The sequence below is a fragment of the Nannospalax galili genome, unplaced genomic scaffold (assembly GCF_000622305.1).
Source record: "Nannospalax galili isolate Female #2095 unplaced genomic scaffold, S.galili_v1.0 scaffold264, whole genome shotgun sequence".
NCBI classification, from domain to species: domain Eukaryota; kingdom Metazoa; phylum Chordata; class Mammalia; order Rodentia; family Spalacidae; genus Nannospalax; species Nannospalax galili.
This window is the reverse complement of record NW_008352391.1, coordinates 915,098-936,263: the sequence shown is the minus strand read 5'-3', so window position 1 is coordinate 936,263 and position 21,166 is coordinate 915,098. Positions and strand designations below refer to the sequence as shown.

The 21,166-nt window shown below is 42.0% G+C and overlaps 1 protein-coding gene across 2 annotated transcripts in view; it reads left to right on the top strand.

The window, feature by feature from the left end:
* Cog6 (component of oligomeric golgi complex 6) overlaps nucleotides 1–1,488 on the top strand; it is an 80,945-nt gene extending 79,457 nt beyond the window's left edge. For both annotated transcript variants that reach the window (XM_008849354.3, XM_029554218.1), the window contains one exon: nucleotides 954–1,488. In XM_008849354.3, coding sequence (XP_008847576.1) covers nucleotides 954–1,101 — 148 coding nt within the window. In that variant the 3' untranslated portion in view covers nucleotides 1,102–1,488. The remainder of the gene's footprint in view (nucleotides 1–953) is intronic.
* Nucleotides 1,489–21,166: the final 19,678 nt, after the last annotated feature.

Here is a 21,166-nt window from a genome sequence, read left to right as displayed (position 1 = left end):
TTAAAGAGGAAAGGTTTGTGCCATCATCCGGGAACTATAGTTATAATACATGAGCCTGTGGAGGAAATTTTGTACTCAAGTCATAACATAGACTTTGTTCTTGAAGATTAGTGTGTTATTATTTACTTTTGCCAAAACAATGCACTGATGGTGGGTCACTATTCTTTAACAGTCTACAGATAGCCCCTTACTTTATGATAGTTTAGCATGATTTTGATTTTCGTTTTTTAGTTTATGATAGTTTAATTTAGGACTTTTTATTTTTCTTTACTTCCTGATGGTTAAAAGTGATGCACATTGAGTAGGAAGTTTGACTGTTCAGTGTTTCCTGGACTAGCAGTATGCAGTATGATACACTTTCATGGTTCTGGCAGCAGCTGCAGTGGCCTGTAACTACAGTCAGCCTTTCAGTCACAAGGGGAAGTCATAAGGGAAGGATCTTTAAATTCTCGATCATGGACTATATTCAGTAAGGTAACTGAGGCACCCAGCACTTATTGTAAAGAAGGCTTTATATCAGAAGATATGGCCCGATTCTACACTAATGTTAAAGGTTCTGAACATGTTTAAGCTAGGCTACGTTTGGTGGGTTACATATATTAAATTCATTTTCTCTTCCACTATTTTCAACTAATTTCCACAGGATGTAATCCCATTGTAAGTCAAGCAATACCTGTATATACCAGGCACTCTTGTAGTCCTAATGATTGAACAGTGAATAAAATATAGTCCCTGCCTCCTTGGAATCTATACAGCTATGAAGAAGACTTTAGTAAATAAACACTTACCCCCAAATCAATAAGTAATTTCTGTGATGATTCTTAAATAGCATGTTGTGTTATCAATATGAAAATGGAATGCTATTCAAATATGTCCTCTTACAATTCTGAGGAAGGATGTGGACACAGGGAAGGTTTTTTTTTTTTTTTTTTTTTTTTTTTGCTCATCAATAGGGAACAGATCATAAAGCAGTCTACTGAGCTGGTCTGCAGAGCCTATGGTGAAGTATATTCAGCTGTGATGAATCCAGTCAACCAATACAAAGATCCAGAGAGTATTCTACACAGGTCACCACAGCAAGTGCAGACGCTACTTTCCTGATGATCCAGCTTGATTGTATTAGCAGAATATTGTGTCCAACAACACTGAAGGTCTGGGTTTTTAGTCTGTGAATCTTTAGTTTGAGAATTATAGTTTTCCTTTGTATCATAAGATTGTAGGTCCCTATAATTTTGTTCATTCTCAGTGGTTTGGAAATAAGACAATATTGACTTGTGTTAGTGCTGCTCTGTATCTTCTCTCTGGATAGCAGTTCTCTTATTAGCCACCTCTACATAGCAGCTCTATAGCTCCCCATTTTGAGAATATAAATATATAGCAAAAAGCAGTGTATCAGTTACTTTTCCGTTGCTGTAAAACACCATGACCAGCTTGAAGAAGGAAGAGTTTATTTGGCTTATGGTTCCAGAGGGTTAAGAGTCCATAATGGCAGGGAGGCATGGCAGGAGGTGGCCATAGCAGAAAACTGAGTGCTCACATCTTCAAATAGGCACAGGAAGCAGAGAGCAACTGGAAATCCAGCAAGGCTTAAAACTCTCAAAGCGCACCCCCAGTGACATGCTTCCTCTAGCATGGCCACACCTCCTAAAGGTTCCATGACCCACCCCAACAGTGCCACAACTGGGGACCAAATGGCCAAATACTTAGAGCCTATGAGGGACATTCAATCAAACCACCACAAGCAGAATGAAAGCTTTTTAGGACTAAATAAGACTAGTTCTAAGTGAATACCATATAAAAATTTTCTATTATTGTTAATAAATGTCCCTTTAGTGGAAAATTCTTCCACTTTCTTTCTGAATAGTTTTTTGAACCTCCTTGTGTCTCTGTCTCCAAAATAAATGTTGAGGGTCTGGAGAAATGACCAAGCAGTTAAGAGTGCTGCTTGCTCTTGCAGAGGACCTAGGTTCAATTCCCAGCACCCACATGGCAGCAAACAACTATCCATAATTCCAGTTCCAGGGGCTCCAACATCCTCTTCTGACCTCCATGGGCATTGCACGACACAACAAGAGTACACTTATATACATGCAGGCAATGCACTCATACACATAAAATACCTTTTTTAAAAAATAAGAGTTGAAAAGCGTTGTTAGAAGAGAGCCAAACGCAGGCAGCAATCTGCTTTCTGTTTGACTTTCATAACCAGAGCGTTGTTTCTTGTACACATGTGTTTTTAATTATATTCTCAGAGTGGAAAAAAAGAGGGGAAAAGATGATTTAAGGATGGGTTGTTCTCTGAAGCCTTGCATGGACTTCAAGCCAAAGCTCAATCTTCAGTGGATCTGGGTGTTCAGGCAGCCCCAGCTCCATGGGAGACAGCTACTGTTTCAGGACCAGGGTTTGCCACGCAGTATGTGCCCAGTCTAGCCTGCAGCAGTTCCTATCCCGTATTCAATCTTACAGGAATTGTTTTAGAGGAAAAGTAGCTATATATCATCCATTGTGGTATAAGTGTGTCATTTAGTCTTTTGACTGAATATGTGTGTATATATTATTAAAACAGCATAATATAAGGCAGGAGCTTAAGTTTTCAAAATCTATATTTTGAAAAAATTATTGGTACACTTATTCTGTTTTCTGAGGTGGAGTTTATTTTTCTTTTTATCTGGTTTTCTTCAATAACATATTAAACTATTTCTGGAGCGGCTGTCTTAGGAGTATGTTTATACCTCTCACAGTGAAATCCAGATGGAATATGTGTTGGGAGCAAGTGGAAATAGAAGGTGGTGAACGGTGGTCAGTGCAGCATTTAAGTCTGCCCAGTGACTAGGTCAGCGCGATCCCTATGAAAACTCTACCTGCCTTTTTTCTTTCAAAGGTGTACAAGCTGACCCTAGTGTTGATACAGGTGCACAGAGGACTGTGAAGATCCGAAACAGTGTTGAATTTTCTCAATTTCAAAACGTAGTTCGTACTAATGCCACAGTACTCAGAGCGATGGACTGACTTAAGGATCGGCCTAGACAGATGCTCTTCAGCCCACCGTGGGGTTATGTCCTGATAAACACAAAGTAAGGTGAAATCGCCAAGTAGAATGATGTATCCACCAGACCACATGAACGTTAGCACTTAGCACAGCTAAGTGTCAAGCATGGGTGGCTCATGACAGCAGCGTAGGGCTGGCCTAGTGTGTAGCTGCCCACACTGGCAAAGACACAGCATGGCAGTAGCTTAGGGAAAGATCAAATGTGAAATTGGAAGTGTGGCTTCAGTTGAATGCATATCACTTTCCCACAATCAAAAAATAGAAGAATTTTCAAATTTTTCTAAATTCATGATTGGGAACTGTGTGTGTGGTTGGGTAAAATGGAATTTGGAGTTAGGAAGTAAACCTGTGTGTCTAGACAGCTCATTTTTTAAAGGAACCAGAGTACCGAGACCATTCAGTGGTTCATTTCACAAACGTGATGAACCTGTCCAACCCATCTTCCCCCATGTTCAGACACGAACTCAGAGCGGGGAAGAACCAAAGCTGCAGGCAGGAAATCCAGGCACACAGCACTGTGGTCTTACATGAAGCAAGAGTTTCTTTTCCTCTATTTTTTTGTGAGTTCCTTTTAATGCATTGCAAAGCACAAGCATTCAGTGGGGGGAAGGAATGGATTGCATCCATTTCTAAGTGAGCATTAAAGGACACTATTAAGAAAATGAAAAATAATAAGGAAAATGCCATGGATCTGACAAGGGTCTGTTATTCAACCCGTATGTCTAAAGAATATAACTTACGCAACTCGAAAATAAGTGATAGAATTTTTAAATGTGCAAAGTATCTGTGTAAGTATTTCCCCAAAGAAGATATACAAATGGCTGATAAGCCCATGAAAGAAGATATACAAATGGCCAGTAAACTCATGAAAAGATGCTCAGCATCATTAGTCAATTTGTAAATGCAAGTTAAAGCCACAGTAAGGTACTAATACATACCAGGATGACTGTAATATTAACAATTTTTAAAGGGCAGTAATAAGCTGATGTGGGCGTAAAGAAGTTGAAACCTCATAGATTACTAGCGAGAATGTAAAATGATGCAATGGATGTTGAAAATAATGTCATAGTTCCTTAAAAAGTTAAATAGGATCACTATTTAACTGGCCGAGCAACTCAATCTGCCAAAAGAATTAAAAATCTGTATCTACCCATAACTTTAATACAGATGTTTATGGCAGCATTTATAATAGCCCCAAAGTGGAAAGAACCCAAATTTCTCAAATAATAAACTATGATTCAGCCATTAAAAAGTTAAGTACCGATGCATGCTGCAATGTGGACAGCTCTCCTCTGTTCCTATGCAATGTGAGAAGAGGCCCATGCATGGAGAGAGTAAAAGATCAGCACTTTGAAGGGGTGTGGTGAGAGCATATGGAGACTTACTTCTGATAGGTACTGTGGGGGAGAATAGAAATGCTCTGGAATTACTGATGATGTCTGTACAATATTAAATATACCATAAAACACTGAATTTTTGAAACTGCAACTTTAAATTTTTGGTGTTTTAATAAAAGTATATTATAATATATTGAACTATACCAGGCCTGTTTGTATGTCTTAAATTCAAATGTTAGGATTTTACTCTGATGCTAAGATTTAGAGACACTGTCTGACAGCCTGTTTTGAGACAGAAAGTGAGGCATATTTTCCTGAACACTGTCAGTAGGAATGATGTTAATTTTCCAGTTTTGGAATATTTACCATCTCATCAAGATCTTCATCTTTTATATACAGTGTACTTTAAAGATTTTACAGAGTCAATAATATTAGCTACTTGGCGCAGGTCAGTTATTTTTCTTGTGTGTGTGGTTGCGGGGGGGCTTGTGGCAGGGGGTGTGTGTGTACAAGCCTGTCAAAGCCAGAGGTCTTCCACTCTACCATACTTTTGGAGGCAAGGGTCTTCACTGAACTTGAGCTCACTGACACAGCTAGTCTGCTTTCCAGCATGACAGGCACAGGCCACTGCACCTGGCTTTTTAACATGGATGCCGGGGATCTAAATTCAGGACCTCATGCTTCTCAGCAAACACTTTACCAACTGAGCCATTTCCCTGTCCCTCTTTTATAATAGCTAACTATGCTATTTAAGTATTATAGTCAGACATACATGTTTATTTAGGGGCTACAACTGTATTCAAGTATGATTATCAGTCATCCTGAAAATATATATTTTTCCTCAAACTGACTTTTGAAGATAGATGCTAAAATAATAATATAGGTTCAAATATAAAATTACAAGTTAGCTGAGAATTAATGTAATAATCACATTAGTAACAGCACAGCAGTCTATCAAATCCGGCTAATGCTTGTGAATATTAAAAATGAAAATATGTTTGTACTTCATAATTCAATAAGTAAAAATACATGGTACTAAGCTTACAAAAGTGGACTGAATAGGAAAAAATTACTAATTTTTAAAATTTTATGTGTATGAGCTTTTTGCTGGCATGTATATAGGTGCACCACATGTGTGCAATGCCCACAGAAGCCAAAGAGGGCACTAGATCCCCTGGAATTGGAGTTATGGATGGATATTATCTGCCATTGGGAACCAAACCCAGGTCCTCTGCAAGAGTAGCCAGTGCTCTTTACTGCTGAGCCATTTCTCCAGTCATTGTAGAAAAGTTTTTGATTAGGCCAGAAGTGTTCATATGAAATATTTGCTTGCTTTGGGGGATATATATTTTCTGGCAGAGTGTGTGGTATTATATATTTAAAGTAGTGACATCTGAGCTGATCTAGAATTTTCAAATTTCCAGCTTTGCCACCAGTAAACTAATTTATGTTTGTTTTGTCTTTGATTCCATTAAAGTCAAGATCTGAAATTCTGTGAAGCAATGTAGGGTTTGTTCACTGAGCAAAATGACAAGCAGGTGAGTGCTGGCCAGCATCCTGTGCTGAGTCTTTCAGAGCTGTGTCCCTGTGAGCCTCGTTTACAGGATTCAGACAAGATCTGGCTGCTGTTTCCTAGCAGGGCCTTGGACAGGTGTAACTGGGAGTGGACTGAACCAAGATAAAAATGCAGTTGCCTTAGAAGCCAAGTCCTAAAATGGAAACCAAAGGTTTGATTAGTATCCCATGTAGTTGCAATACACATTTAGTTGAGAATCAGGAATTTTTCTTATTTAAACTTTATAAGTTCCTGATAAAGATATCAGTAAGGCAAGCATTAAATGGCCTAAAAAGTATTGCTAAAGAACAGAAATAAAATGAAGAACACCATGCCAGGTACCCTGCCTTTATTCTGAATCTTCCAAAAACAGAAAATTACTTTTCACTGTGGGCTAACAGTTTAACATGAAGAGTCATGTAAAATCAAGCCTTAGAGTTTTCAGCTGCCAAGACACACAAGACACCCTTGTGGTTTACCAGACGACTTCCTTTGGAAGCGATAAAGCCTTAGCTGTGGAGTTGCCCCTGGAAACCGTCTCTGGGCGACAGTAGAATGTAGAATGATACCGCCTTTCTTGTATTTGATAACAGTGGAGTGAGGCCGCAGCAGACTGGCAGAAGTCAGATTTACAGATACTTGAATATATTTATGGATTGTACTGCATTTCTTCAGAACATTTATTTATTCCTTCACCAGTATCCATTATTTTAATTATTAGAGCTCTACGAAAATCTCAGATCTTCCACAAATAGCAACTTGTATTTCAATACATTATAGATCAACTTAGACTTCTCAAACTGCTACTGAGAATATGGTTGGTTACATGGAATCTATAAATAATCTAGGGGAAATTTATTTATTTTTGGTAATCAAAATCATAGCATATTAAAATGTCCTAATTATGGTAGTTTTACTGTCTTCCAAACAATTTTTTATAACTTTCTCTTATAGGATGAACAAAACTTTGAAAAGTGAAAAAAATGTGATTTTTTTTTTCCATATTTTTGAAACAGGATCTTCCTCTAGTTCCAGCTGGCCTAGAACTTGCTAGCCTAGAACTCACAGAAATCCGCCTGCCTCTGCTTCCTGAGCATTGAGATTAAAGGCATGTGCCACCATGCCTGGCCTGATGTATTTTTTTTTATTTTATATTTATGAGTGTTTTGCCTGCACATATGTATGTAAGTGCACCATGTGCATGCAATGCCCACAGAGGCCAGAAGAGAATATGATGTCCCTTGGAACTAGAGGTAAGGAGAGTTGTTAGCTGCCATGTTGGTGCTGGGAACTGAACCTGAGTCCTCTGCAAGAGCAGCCAGTGCTCTCAACCATCTCTCCAGCCCCTTTGATAGGTTTATTTCTAAGAAATGTGTAGTTTTTAATGGTATAAATGCCATGTGTTTTAAATTACATTTTAAATTCTCTGTCACTGCATAATATGGAATTCATTTTTGTTGCTTGGATTTCTTCTAGGTCCCTTCTAATTGACTTAACTCCATTGATTTTTTATAGAATTATCTATATATATTTTATATTATTTGAAGTTAAATAAGCAGTTTCCTTTGCAATTTCTCCACTGTATCCATTAATTCTTTTCCATTTGTTTTATGTCAGCTAATACTTCTGGGACAATGTTAACTAACAGCAATTAATAGTCGTTTCTCTCAGCTCAAATTTTGAATGCAATATTCCCAACATTTCATCATTAAGAATTACACTTCATATAGGTTGTCAGTAGGTAGTTCAGATTCTTTTCTTGTGTGATAGTTTTTAATTATGAGTAGATACAATTGACTTTCAGACTATGTTGAGGTTTTCACATGCCTTTTCTTTATTTGTTAATGTGTAAATGACTTGTAATTTTTCTGCTGATAAACCAATCTTGTATTCTTGGGATAAATCTAAATTGATCATATTCTCTTTCTGTATGAATTGTGGGATTTAGTTTTGTTTGCTTGTCTACGTTGACTCGTGACCTTGCTAAAGTTATATATTCGCTCTATACTGTAAATATTCTTTAGAATGTTCTAGATAAGCACCTAGTCTGTGATTAGTGATTGTTTTCTCTCGTTCTTTACCCTGTTCTGGCTGTTTGGCATGTGCAGTGTCCAGCCAGTACAGCAGGGCTAGAGTTGAGCAGCAGGACCAGCAGTAGTCACTGTCACAGTTTCTAACTATGGAGAAGGAGAGGAAGTGCTCAGTCCTTCACTGGACTTCCTTCTATGCATAAACTTCATCACACCCAGAAAGCTGCCTTCTGCTCTTAGTTTGTATTATTTCAGATCATGAACAAGATGGAGAGATGACTCAGCACTGACTACTCTTACAGAAGACCTAGGTTTGATTCCCAGCACGCACATGGCAGTTAACAATCATCCATACTCCATTTCCGGGGGATCTGACGCCCTCTTCTGGGCTCCATAGGCATTCCATGCATATGGTATACTTGTATATGTGTAGGCAAAACACTCATACACACAAAATAAAGATAAATAAATCGTATTTTATCAAACTTTTCTCTATATCCATTTAGCTAATCACATACATCCCCTCCTCTGATTTCAGTGTGAAGAATTTCATGTCAGTGTAGGAATGACTTGCAATATGGACAGAATCTGGACTAATAAATTCAAACAAGCTCACTGAGCTATGTACTCTTCTGAGGTGGGCACTTGACCTTGATACCTGGGGACTCCACTTTGACCTCCACCCAAGATAGCTAATGAATGCTGTGTGCTTGAATTAGCATACCAAAGCCCTGGAAGCAACATATTCATACTCACAAACTCATTCAAATTGGTGAGAAAAATTGAGGGGTGTGCTTGGCATTGTCTGTATGAGATATTTTAGGCCTAGTGATCAAAGGACAAGATTCTCTGATAAGGGTGGATCCAAGCTTGTAGTTCTCCAATTGACATTGGAGAAAATGTTTGAATAAAAGTATGGGTGAGGCCTGGCTCAGGAGCACAGTTCTGTGAGAGATCTGAAGGAGTAAACTCCTTTGGATCAACTCTTGGTCATAAAACTAAGAGTTGGGCTGATCCTTACTTTATTCAGGTACAACTGTAAAGTCACTTAGAAACACCAAATATTAAAATCCTTCATTCCTGAAGTAAACCCGAGGTTATAATGTACTATCTTTCTAATATGGCTTCAAGGTTAATGTGGTAATGTTGTATTTAGAATTTTTGTATCCTTATTCATGGAAAAAAAAAAAATGCCCTGAAATTTTCTTTCCTTTTAATGTTTTGTCAGGGTTTGGTAACTCATACTGGAAACAAATCTATATTTCTGTTGTCTGGAGGAATTGCATGAGATTGTTGTGACTTCTACTTAAAGGTCTAGAAGAATTTCAAGTGAAGCCAATTGGATCTGGAGATGTCTTTGTGGGAAGGTTTTATTTTTTTTAATATTTTATTATTTTTATTTTTATGTGTGTGTATTGCCTGCATGTAAGTAAGTGCACCCGTGTCGTGCAGTGCCCATGGAGGTCAGAAGAGGCTGTCAGATCCCCTGGGACTGGAGTTACAGACAGTTGTTAGCTGCCATGTGGGTGCTGGGATTTGAACCCGGGTCTTCAGCAAGAACAACCAGTGTTCTTAACCGCTGAGCCATCTCTCTAGCCCCAATGTGGGAAGGTTTTTAAATTTAAGATTCAGTGTCTTAAAAATATTTGTTTGGAGTATGAAAGTTTTATTTCTTTTTGTGTTAGTTTCGGTAAAATTTTTTTCAAGGTGTGTGCCCATTTCATTCAAACTTGGTGTCCTAATAGTCTCTTCCCTGTCCTGTCCTCTGTGTGATATCTGTGTCTCACATGGTTAGTTTGTATGCTTTTTACTTTTTAGTTAGTCTTTTCAAAGAAATAAACCTGTTTGGTCTTCTTTATTGTATTTTTTTTAATTTCATTTATTTTTACTTTGCTTTCATTTTTTCCTTCTTTCCACTTTGTGTTTTATTTGGTCTTTTTTTCCCTTGTAAAAATTGTGTTTATGCATGTGATTTCTAGACATTGCCCTGTAGTAATGTGTTATTTTAAAGACAAACCTTAAATATGTCAATCTATATTTCCATGGAAGTTCACTCACATGCCAGGTCTTTATGTTGTCTTCATTATCTTTTTTAAATATTTTATTTACTATTTTTATTTTATGTGTATCAGTGTGTTGCCTGCATGTAAGTGAGTGCACCCCTGTCGTGCAATGCCACAGAGGTCAGAAGAGGGCTTCGGATTTGAACTGGAGTTAAGGACAGTTCATAGCCACCATGTGGGTGCTGGGGATTGAACCTGGGTCCTCTGCAAGAGTAGTCAGTGCTCTTAACCGCTCACCCATCTCTCCAGTCCATGTCTTCATTATCTTTCACTTCAAAGTGTTTCCCATTTCCACTATGACTTTTCATGTTTCCAGAAGATTATTTAGAGATATATTTACAAACACAAATATGTCTTAGTTTTTAATTCCATTGTATTCTAAAATATATCTGTATTTCAATCTTTTATGTTTTTAAAAATATTTTATTTTTCTTATTGTATGTGTATGAGTGTATTGCCCACATGCGTGTAAGTGCACCTGTGTTGTGCAGTGCCTGTGGAGGTCAGAAGAGGGCGTCAGATACCCTGGAACTGGAGCTACAGATGGTGGTTAGTGGCCATGTGGGTGTTGGAATTCAAACCCAGGTCCTCTGCAAGAGAAGCCAGTGCTTTTAACCTCTGAGCCATCTCTCCAGCCCCACAACTTTTTATGTCTTTTTACTTACTCTGTGGTCTAACATATATTCTATTCTAGTAAACTCTCGTCTTTAGCATAAGAAGAAGTCTCTGCTGCAGCTGTGTGGAGTGTTCTGCTTGTTAAGCCGTGGTCATTTCACTGGTCCTGCTCACATCATCTATCATCAACAGCCTTCTGTCTACGGTGCCTGCCATGGAGGTTCCACAGACTTATTTCCTCAGTGCTTTCACTGCACTATGAATCTGTCAATTCTAAGAATTTTCATTATTTATATGTTTCAGGCAATTTCTAGATAATTAAATTCAATTTATTTTTATTTCTTTGAATTGTGAGCCACTAGAATTATGTGATTTGCATTTTTGCTGTTAACATTTTCAGCAAGGAAGTGTGGTGACACATTCTCTTTCTTAGAAAGAATAACCAGTGCGGTGAACGTCCTTTGCTGTGGCCCTGGTGCCCTCTTGCTTGTCTCCAGGTCCACAGCTGTAAGACCCTATAAGACCGTACACTTGCCAACCAAGCCAGTCACTGCTAAATAAACTGCCAGCAGTTCAGACTGCTTTGATCCAACCGTAGTTAAACCAAAGCCTGACAGCATGTTGAGGTGCCGTCCATATTGCTCATTTCTTTCCTTGCTTGAACTGGGTGACTTGGATTCCTGTGGCTCTGACTGTTTTTTTTTTTTTTTTTCAATACTAGCATCTGACTTTAATCTCTGAAAGATCTTGGGGTCTTATACATAGAGGTAAGCGGCCTTCATTCACGCAAATGACTCTGTCTTAAAGTCATGGTACTGAATTACTTTAATAAGTAGCTACTATATGCCATATTGCTTTTCAGCTTCCAGTGTTTTTAGATCAAATGTTAATCCCATTTATAACTAGGTGTGCCAGTTTCTTCTAGATAGTTCTTTGAACAAAATAAGGAAGCAATTTTGTGTGGTGGATATCTTGCTTGTTTTAGAACTACTCAAAATCTAGAGCCTAAACTTAGTGTAAATTCTGCATTTCATTCAAAAGTCTCAGAGAAATTTTCACAGAATTTTTGTGCTCAGCAAAGGCATGGTTAGAATACAAACTTCACAGTTCCTATGCTGTATGGGATAGTCACCGAGCGTGGCAGGAATTACTCTCCACTGAGCACATAGTCTGAGCAATTAGGCCAGGTGCCAACACCATTAAGGCTCAGATGCCAAGTACCTATGGGGAGGGTTCTGTTCTAGGATTTGCCAACCAACCCTTGGCTTACTTTACCAGCGGGTGGCACTCCAGGCTTCCTGATAGCTGCCAGCCTGCCTGAGACTCTGCAGCTGCACTTGGCCGCCTCTGGCCTCTTGACGCTGTGCAGCACCATCTCTGTCTCCACCCTTTGTCCATCTGCCCTCCATCTGCCTGCTGCTTGAGCAGTGGGTGTGGCATTGTGGGCACCAGGTGAGCTGTAATACCAAGCTGGCCCATTGCACTCACCTGTCCTGGGCCTCCAACTCCCACAGCCTCTCCTGAAGCTTGGAAGTGTGGAAGGAAAGGGTTGTCAAGTCCGGACTCACAGGATTTCAGGGCCTCCATTCAGAGGCTTCTGGGGTGCCCTGGCACTCAAGGAAAACTGGCACATAATCCGAGCAAGAGCCTTTTAGAGGATTCTAACTATTGAGAGAGCCTTTCAGAGGATTCTACCATCCAGGCCCCCTGGCCTGTTCCTAGAGGAACAAGAGTAGCCTTTGTAATTTCCACATTCCATCGAGGGAGCTGAAATCTGGTTGTCAGCTAGCTCCCCATGCCACCCCACAACCAGAGCCATGGAATACCTCCACAGCTTGACTTTTATCCAGAACTGAGACTTTATTTGTTAGAGCTAAGCATTTGGCCCAGGATCCTCTCGTTCTTTCTGTGGGAACTCGCGGGCCTTCTCTCCCCACGCTCCTGCAGCAGAAGCAGATGGCCATCTTGGCGAGGTTCAGAAGTCCAGGACTTGGACAGGTTGAGAGTTCTGTTTGCCAGGCTGAATTGCTTGTAATTAAAAAGCTTATCCTCCTCCACTTCTGCACTCCTGAACTTATCTGCAGAATCAACTGTTTAATCACACATAGGAACAGATCTGTTTCTGTAAGGGAAAGGCTGCCTGTGAAGTCAGGGGCTTTCAGAGGTGTGGCGCCGGCTAGTGAGTCCCAGGTCTTAAGCTCTCCCCTTGGTTGTGATGTGGCTTGTGTTCAAGGGTGACGGAGCACAGGGTTCTGTGCGTGAGCTGGAGCTGGCATGGGAGCCTCTTCTTTTTCTTTTTCTTTCTTCATCCCTTTGCCTAAACTGCCTACAATAAACACTCTACATGTTTTCATTCTTGTTAGTGACACTTCTGACACATTTGTAACATTTATCTGCGTTCTAATATGGAAAAGATTATAACTCAATAGTCTTGATAGTTTAATATGTTAGGGTTCAGAGACAAAAACTAACTTTGCTCCTTCCAGACTAAGTAGTGGGAATGGCCAGATTGTGCTCAGGTTAGAGACTGAGAACAGAGTGAGGCATGGCCGCTTGTGCCTCTCCAGGTAATGAGAGCTCCGGGCTTACTGTCAGGAATCATGGTTTATCTCAAAGCATTCCAAAAGCGATGAGAGCTGAGATTTTCCTCTTTCAGGAGCTCTTACAGGGAGCTCAATCCCTGGGGTTGAAGCTAGAAGGGTGTTATCTGTGAAGAGTGATGCTGGGAACGTTTACCACGTCTAAGCAAAGCCTGGGTCCTGTGCACACTTCAGTGGATAATGGGAAGGTGTCACTTGTAAGGGTCTCTCACACAGAGAGGACTAGCTCTGCTGTTGTGGCCACGCTCCAATCCTCAGATTTCCCTGAAATTCCACCAGATTTCCCTGAATTGCATTATGGAAGCTACTATGAAACTGTGTGTCACAGACCACTGGGGTAGCCATGCCAGGGTGAACTCTGGAAACAACAGACAGAGATGAGGTTCCCTAAACAAGAGCTCTGGTTTCTACAATGCAGACCTTGTGGCAGAAGATGAGACCTGATTATAGTCACCCCACATCTGAGCAGCATCATGAGAGAACAGCCCCAAACCAGGTTTTCACATACTGTACAAGGAGCCAGGGGCTCTGGCTACCTAGGTGACACTGCCAGGCACTGTCACATCCCGGGAGCTCACAGTCATTTAGCCAGTTCCTCCTGCAGTTTGACACTTATGTCTATTCTTCACACTCAGGGAGAAGATTTTGTAACCCATCTTAATGCAATTATATCTCGACTGCACTGTGTACAATCATGCACTCTCTTTAGAACACGTGGGCGTTGATCTGTCAGTGGCTCCTGCTGACCCGCTGGGCCCAGTGGCTGCTTGCTCACTGTTACTTCCACTACCCTACTGTGGCTCCACTAGTGGCTTAGTGCCACACAGGGCAGGGACAGTTGTGGTTTCCTGACCCACCCCATGGAGCTCTTGATTCCTGTGTGGGTGACCCAGATCCTCCTCATCAGCTTTGCTGTGCTGGCAGGTTATTTATCCAGCCCCAGAGCCCCAGGTGGTCCTTTAGTTTGGAAGGGCCAGAAAAACAGGCGTGGCTAATCACAGCCTTGCACCTGGCTATGATGTTGTACACCTTGTACTTTTGTCAGTTTCCATGTGTGGAGTGGGGTAGAAAGAGGAGGCTTGTGATACACCCATAGGCTCCTGATACACCCATCTAGCTTTACAGCTAAGTCTCAATGGTCTCTTTTTAAAGACAGTTTTAATTGTGATATCTGCTTCATTCAAAATTATATGTCTAATTTACATGTAAAGCACAAAGCATGACAAAGTAGTGACCATCTTAAAAACTGGAATGTCTCAGGGCTCTCACATCTTCTGGCTGCATCTGTCCCATCTGCCTATCCATGGAGGAAACCGCTAGAATTTTTCCCATATCTTGCGTTTCAGTTTTTTAAAAAACCTTCTGTCAATCACATATGAATGTATTGTTACTATGTATTAGTTTTGTTTGCCCTAAATCTTTTTTGGGGGGGGTCTTTTTTGAGACAGGGTCTCCTTGTAGCCCCAGCTGTCTTGGAACTCACTATGTAGACTAGGCTGGCTTTGAACTCACAGAGATCCACATGCCTCTGCCTCCCAAGTGCTGGGATTAAAGGCGTGTGCCACCACGCCCAGCTTTGCACTAAATCTTTTTAAGGTTGGTACCTTTCTGTAGGCAACTCTGAGGAAGAGTGGTCGGTGGTCAGCAGCGCTATATCCTTGGCAGTCTGGGCATAGCCAGCTGGGGCTTTTCTATAAGTCAGTGGCAATGGTGCTTGGATAGAATTGAATAGACTTATCCAAGTGAGGGCTGCCCCTGGATGAGCTTGACCCTGGCCAGAACTTTCTGTGGCTCTCCCTGAGCCCTGCCTGCTCACTGTCCCCAGCCAACCCCATCCTCATGCTGAGTACCTCTTGGTTGCCTGGCCATACCTCCTAGGACCTATTTGGCTCTCTCCCATGACACCTGACCTGAAGTCCCAAGGGGAGAACTTCACGTTACTTGGGGGGAAACTGAGCTCCCCCCCCCCATGATGTGCCCCACCCAGTCCTGCATCCTGCCCTCATAGACTTGGCCCTCCAGTGGGGAGACTGTCACATTAGATTATTTGCATATACTCCTCAGAAGTTCCAAATCAACCAGTTGAACTAACTCTGAGGCTGCCGGTGCCCATGAGGAAGAGTTAGGGGAACCTAGGCCACTTGCAAAGCAGGTTGCTTCTTCCTCCCAGGGCCTCTTCTTGTCCTCTGACCCCAGGGCCTTTTTTCCAACTGTTACAACTGCTAACAGCTAGTAACAGATGTAAGAAGTATGACAACCACTAAGCATTCTAATGACAAGAATAAAAAGCCCTCAGGTGAGAAGTCTGCCCAAGGGAGGGTACCCTACCCTTGAGGGACAAGAGGGGGTTAGAAGTGGGGGAAACCCCAGGATCCTGTGAAAGAGCTGGCTCAAAGCTGCTTGATTGGAATCCCAGTTCTGGGGCCCCCCTCCCATCCTGATGGGAGCTGTTGGTCTACTTCAGTGAAGTTCATCTTTTTTAACTCTTTTTCTCTTTGTGGTTAATGCTTTTCTTTCTCCGAGCCTCTGGCCTGTCCCACCCCCTGCATCTGTCACCCTCGAGCTCTGACACCTGTCACATTTGTCTCTGCACCTGAGGCTCTCTTGCCCCCAACACCAGCAGTATCATGCTGCTCCAACAGCTTCTGTGTTGACACCCAAGCTGGCTTCTTAGAGACTTGTTCCTCATCGCTCCTTCCTGTTAACTGTATTCCCGGCTAGCCACTTCTGAGTGGCGATTCCCCTCAGTAGTCCAGAGTTTCTTATCAAGTTGCAGCACTAGGTGTCTGTGGCTCCTCGGCTCCTCCTGCTTGGTACTTTCACCTTTCATGCTTTGGTCGTCTGCCTTTCCCAGATGTCCAGTGCTTTGTCCTATAGAACAAACTCAGCAGATCCACTAGATGACCACTCCTTATCCCAAGCCCCCATAACAACCTGCTGTAATGCTGGACTCTATTTGCTATAATGTTAAATACTATATATACATACATATGTGAAGATAAAATGTTAATAGGGTTGTACTTCATTAATGTCCACTGTTATGTATCATTATGTGACGAGCTATTTATCTGTCTTCCTGTCAAATGAATCTTGGGGCTTTGGGGACATTTTTGTTTATGATTTGCTGTGTATTATCAACTCCACTTCCATAGCAGTTCTGCACACATGTGTTTGTGTAAATGTTTGAGAAGTTTTCTCTGCTTTGGAGTGGAATTCCCACAGATTGTGGGAATATCGATATAATGTGCCAGAGTGACTGAACCAGTTCCTTCCTGCTCTCTCCAGCCAGGCAGTTTCTTTTATATTTTTCCAGATGCCCGCAGTGTTCTATATTCAATATTGATATGCTCATTCTGAGTACTGTTTGAGTTTGAATTCCAGCTGGTGGGTATGGGACCCTGGGAACGTTAGCCATTCAAAACATCCGTTCTCCTATCTGTAAAGTGAGAATAATTGATTGTATTAAGGTGTTGTAGGTTTATTGGCATAGCCAAATAGTCTATCACAGTGCCAGACACACTGTCCAGTACTGTATGTTAAGATCATAGCTAAGTGTGAGAGAAATATTTGAATACAGTATTATAATGCAGGATGCTTGTATACCAGCCCCATTCATATGATGAAATCTAACCCTGAAGGTAACTGGACTAAGAGCAAAGCCTTTTGGAGGTGGTTAGGTAATAGGTTGGATCCCTCTTTTGTTATAGAAGAAGACTTGGAAGGAGTAGTAAGAGCAGAGACCAGCCCTTAGGAGACATTGAATCTGCTGAGATCTTAATCTTGTCCTTCTCGGTCTAAAGTACTTCATTATAATAAACCAAACTGATTAAAACAAGTACCTAGTATTTACTGGTCATGTTGGGTGTGCTGGATAGCTTTAGTTGTCAATGTGGCACATCTGGGTAGAGGGAACCTCAGTTGAGGAGTCGCCTCCATTGGATGGCCTGTAGCCATGTCTGTGGGGCATTTTCTTGATAGTTAAGTGATGTGGGAAGGTCCAGCACCCATATGGCAACTAGCAACTGTCCGTAAGTCCAGTTCCAGGGGATCTGACACCCTCTTCTGACCTCTGTGAGCATTGCATGACATGGTGCACTTACATACATGCAGGCAATACACTCATATACACAGAGTAAAAATAATAAAGAAAAAATTTTTTTAAAAAAACAAAATAAATGTATTTCTGATCTGGGCCTCAGTTCCAGTAGCAGAAGCCCAGACTGGACCCCTTTGTAATAAGGAATAACTTCCTCCACATCCTGAGTATGGTTTGAGTCTTCTCAATGGGCCAGGTGAGTCTCAGATTAATTCCTGTAACAGCAACATTCACTCAGGGCCTTCAGAAAGTAGAACCTGCAGCCTCTCATTAGCCTTTCCACGAGGGCCTCAGTTACATGTTTCTAGTCCTGTTTCACAGATAGAGAGGCGAGTTAGAGACATTGAACTGACTGTCTGACGTGGCAAGCCTGACAGAAGCCCAGGTAGCCCAGCACTGGATCCAGCGTGTCCTGCCCTACCAGGCCCTACTGCTTACAGTATGTGTTTATCGCTTTTCCCTTCAATGTTATTCGACTTAATCCATCTTACCATGTTAAAAAGAGAAGAAAATCCATTTGTCTCCAGAGTTTCCTATAGCTGTTAGAGTCACTGCACAAAGTTCACTGTCAAATTTGCTTAAGAAGAAAGGCTCAAGATTTAATCCCGAAAAGTTTATTTGTAATGAAAAAGGCTTCAGATTACAGCCTTTCATTCCTCACAATCAAGTTTTAATTACTGAAAAGTTTAGTAACAACTGAAGCGTGTAGTTACCATGCTCTTTATTGCTGAGAGGTTCTTTCCAAAGTGTTTCCTCTGCCTCATGATCCTCTTTTGTCTCTGCAAGACCTCACATGTTCGTATTAATTGTCTTGTTACTCTTCTTTCTCTTAAAAAAAAATCCAATCAACTGTGTTTCATTAGTGTCAGAAGAAGCAGTAGATCTAGTTCCTGAGAAAACAGGTGTGGCACTACTGTGCACTGCCACCAGCCACCATGCCAACGAGGAGAGAGCCTGCCACCAGTGGGCACTATTGCATTCTGGGCTGAGGGGACAACTTGCCCAGTAGCTCAGGATTGACTTCTGTATACACCATTCAGCAGGTAACAGCTCTAGCTGCCCTCTGACTTACATCCTGCAGAGACTTAGTTGCTCTCTAAGACTTCCAAGCCTTGCTTTGTACACCATCCTCATGTGTGATGGCTTGAATGAAAATGTCCCCCATAGGCTTCAAGTATTTGGACATTTTGGGAGGTTTTAGAAGGTGTGGCTATCCTGGAGGAAGCACGTCACTGGGGGTGGGCTTAGAGAGTTCTTAAGCCTTGCCAGATCTCCAGTTGCTCTCTTGCTTCCCATGCCTGCCTGATGATGTGAGAGCTTAGTTTCTGCTGCTCCTGCTCCAGCCACCTCCAGCCACCATGCCTCCCTGCCATGATGGACTGTAATTCCCCTGGAACCGTAAGCTCAAATAAATTCTTCCTTCTATAAATTACTTGGGTCAGTGTTTCTATCACAGCAACAGAAAAGTGACTAATACGTCATGTCAGAAAAGACCCGTCCCATGTGGAGTTACAGTGTAGCAGGTTCACCACTGCCATGTCTCCTCTCCCCTGCCCTGGTCTTTCACCTGGTGATCCCAGGGAGCTTGCGTGGGGCCTTGGAGCAGTTATAGGAGTGCCTGGGTCCAGGACAGTCCTGTGGGAGTCAGTCCTATTTCCACTCCTCACTGGGCCTCCTACCTTGGCAAAGTACCTGGTCCTTTACTTACTTGAGGAAGACACTACAGCAGTCTCACCACTCCACCAAGTTGTTTGAGATCCTTTGACAACAATGGTGTGAAAGCTCAGTTGTGTAAAGTAACTGGAAGCATGGAGGTGTTTCTGACTACAGACAATGGCTGTGGCTCCTCTTGCTCCGTACCTTGCCTGCAAAAGTCGTTTAACCACACAGAACACTTCTGATGCCCACCTAATTCCTGGTCCTGTCCTTAGTGATGGGGAAAAAGCTGTCAACAAGAGAAGGGTGAGGAGGCTGAAGGCTTGCACAGCAGAATAAAATTCCTGCCATCCCTTTCTAGCACTCTCTCCAAAACCAAGTCCCCAGCCCCAGCCTTCTCAGGTGTTGCTGGCAAAGCCCTCCCACATCATTCCAGATCAAGAGCTGCTCCTCACTGCAAGCTTGAGTAGACCTTGGTGCATGCATCTGAAGATGTGTCCTCTCAACATGTCCGAACATTCACCTCTATTCAAGCTGTTTCATAAAATATCTTCCCTTGCTCTAATTTGCTTATAATTGGACGGTATTCCATTGGACTTCCCCTGATTTCTTCTGCTAATCTATTGGTGCCTCTCCCCCTTCTGAGACTCCAGAGTCTATTGTGCCTGCTTCACCTAACGATTCCTTGCATATTTTATTCAAAACACATTTCTTGAGTCTATTATAGGTAGGCATTTGGCATTGCAACAAGCATTGAATTCTATACAAACAGACCTGGCTCCCGCCCTGGGAGCTCAGGGTCTTTATTCCTCAGCTCTCCATTATTTAAGGGCTGAGGCTGGAGCTGGGGCTGCTGCTTACTCGACTTTGGATTCTGTGCAGGGACATCAGTCCTGTGTTGCAGTTAAGTTGACACTGTCATCAAAAGTCACTGGAATTCTCAATGAACACCTGAAATGCAGTTTCCTGAAGTCATCTCCTAGTACCACAGTGTCATGTCATGGATATATTTTCTGGCCCAGAAAAGGAAAAGGAGCAGATCTCTTTCTGCAGCAAATAGGAGGACTGTCCTTTGCAGGGTGCAGGTCACTTGCTTCTTGGAAAGAGTCTTTGGTGAACATGGAAGCAGCAATACAGACTTCAAATTGACTTCCTGCAAATTATTTGGGCTCCCCTAAGGCTTCTGACAGACACAGGGAATTTTTTTTTTTTTTTGGTCTTTTTTGAGACAGGGTCTCCCTGTAGCCCCAGCTGGCCTGGCTTTGCTATGGAGACCAGGCTGACCTCGAACTTGCAGAGATCCGCCTGCCTTAGCCTCCCGAGTGCTGAGATTAAAGGTGTGCACCACCACGCCCGGTTGGGAAATAAATTTTATACCTCTTGTAGATGTCCCCACTACTGTACTTTGGACCTGAAAATGTACCCTTGCAGGTCTATGCTTTGGAAGTTTGTTCCCCAGCTTGTGGTAGTATTTGAAAAGCTCTGGAACTTTGGGGGATTAGGCCTGGATAGCAGAAATAGGCCACTAGATACAGTCCTTTGATGTTACAGCTGCCTCTGGTTCTGGCCACTCTGATTCTTGGTTCATCATGATGTGACAACTTCACCTTGCACTCCTGCTGCAGGGACTAACCTGCCCTACCATGTCCACCCTGCTATGATGGACTGACTGAAAGTCATGGAAATATGAGTAAAAATGAATTTCTTCCTTTCAATTGTCTGTGCTGGGTAATTTGGTCATGGTGATACAAAAGTAAGTAGTATACCCACGACCATCAAAGAAGCTAGGTCACTATGATCCTCAGCTCTTAAAAGCTGATTACCTCTTTCTACCTCTGCTTCTATTAGAACAAGACAAAAACAAAGTTAAAGCCATAAGCTGAAGGTTACATGAGTTTATATTGACTGTCCAGTAACTAAGGCTTGGGCCCTTCTCACCTACCCATCATGCCGAGAGCAGTTCTATTAGAACAAGACAAAAACAAAGTTAAAGCCATAAGCTGAAGGTTACATTAGTTTATATTGACTGTCCAGTAACTAAGGCTTGGGTCCTTCTCACCTACCCATCATGCCGAGAGCAGCGGTCATTGGAGACAGTCCACAACAGGCTGGCTCCAGTGAGGATTCTGTTGTGGCTGGGACTTTGTGTACATATGTTAACAATG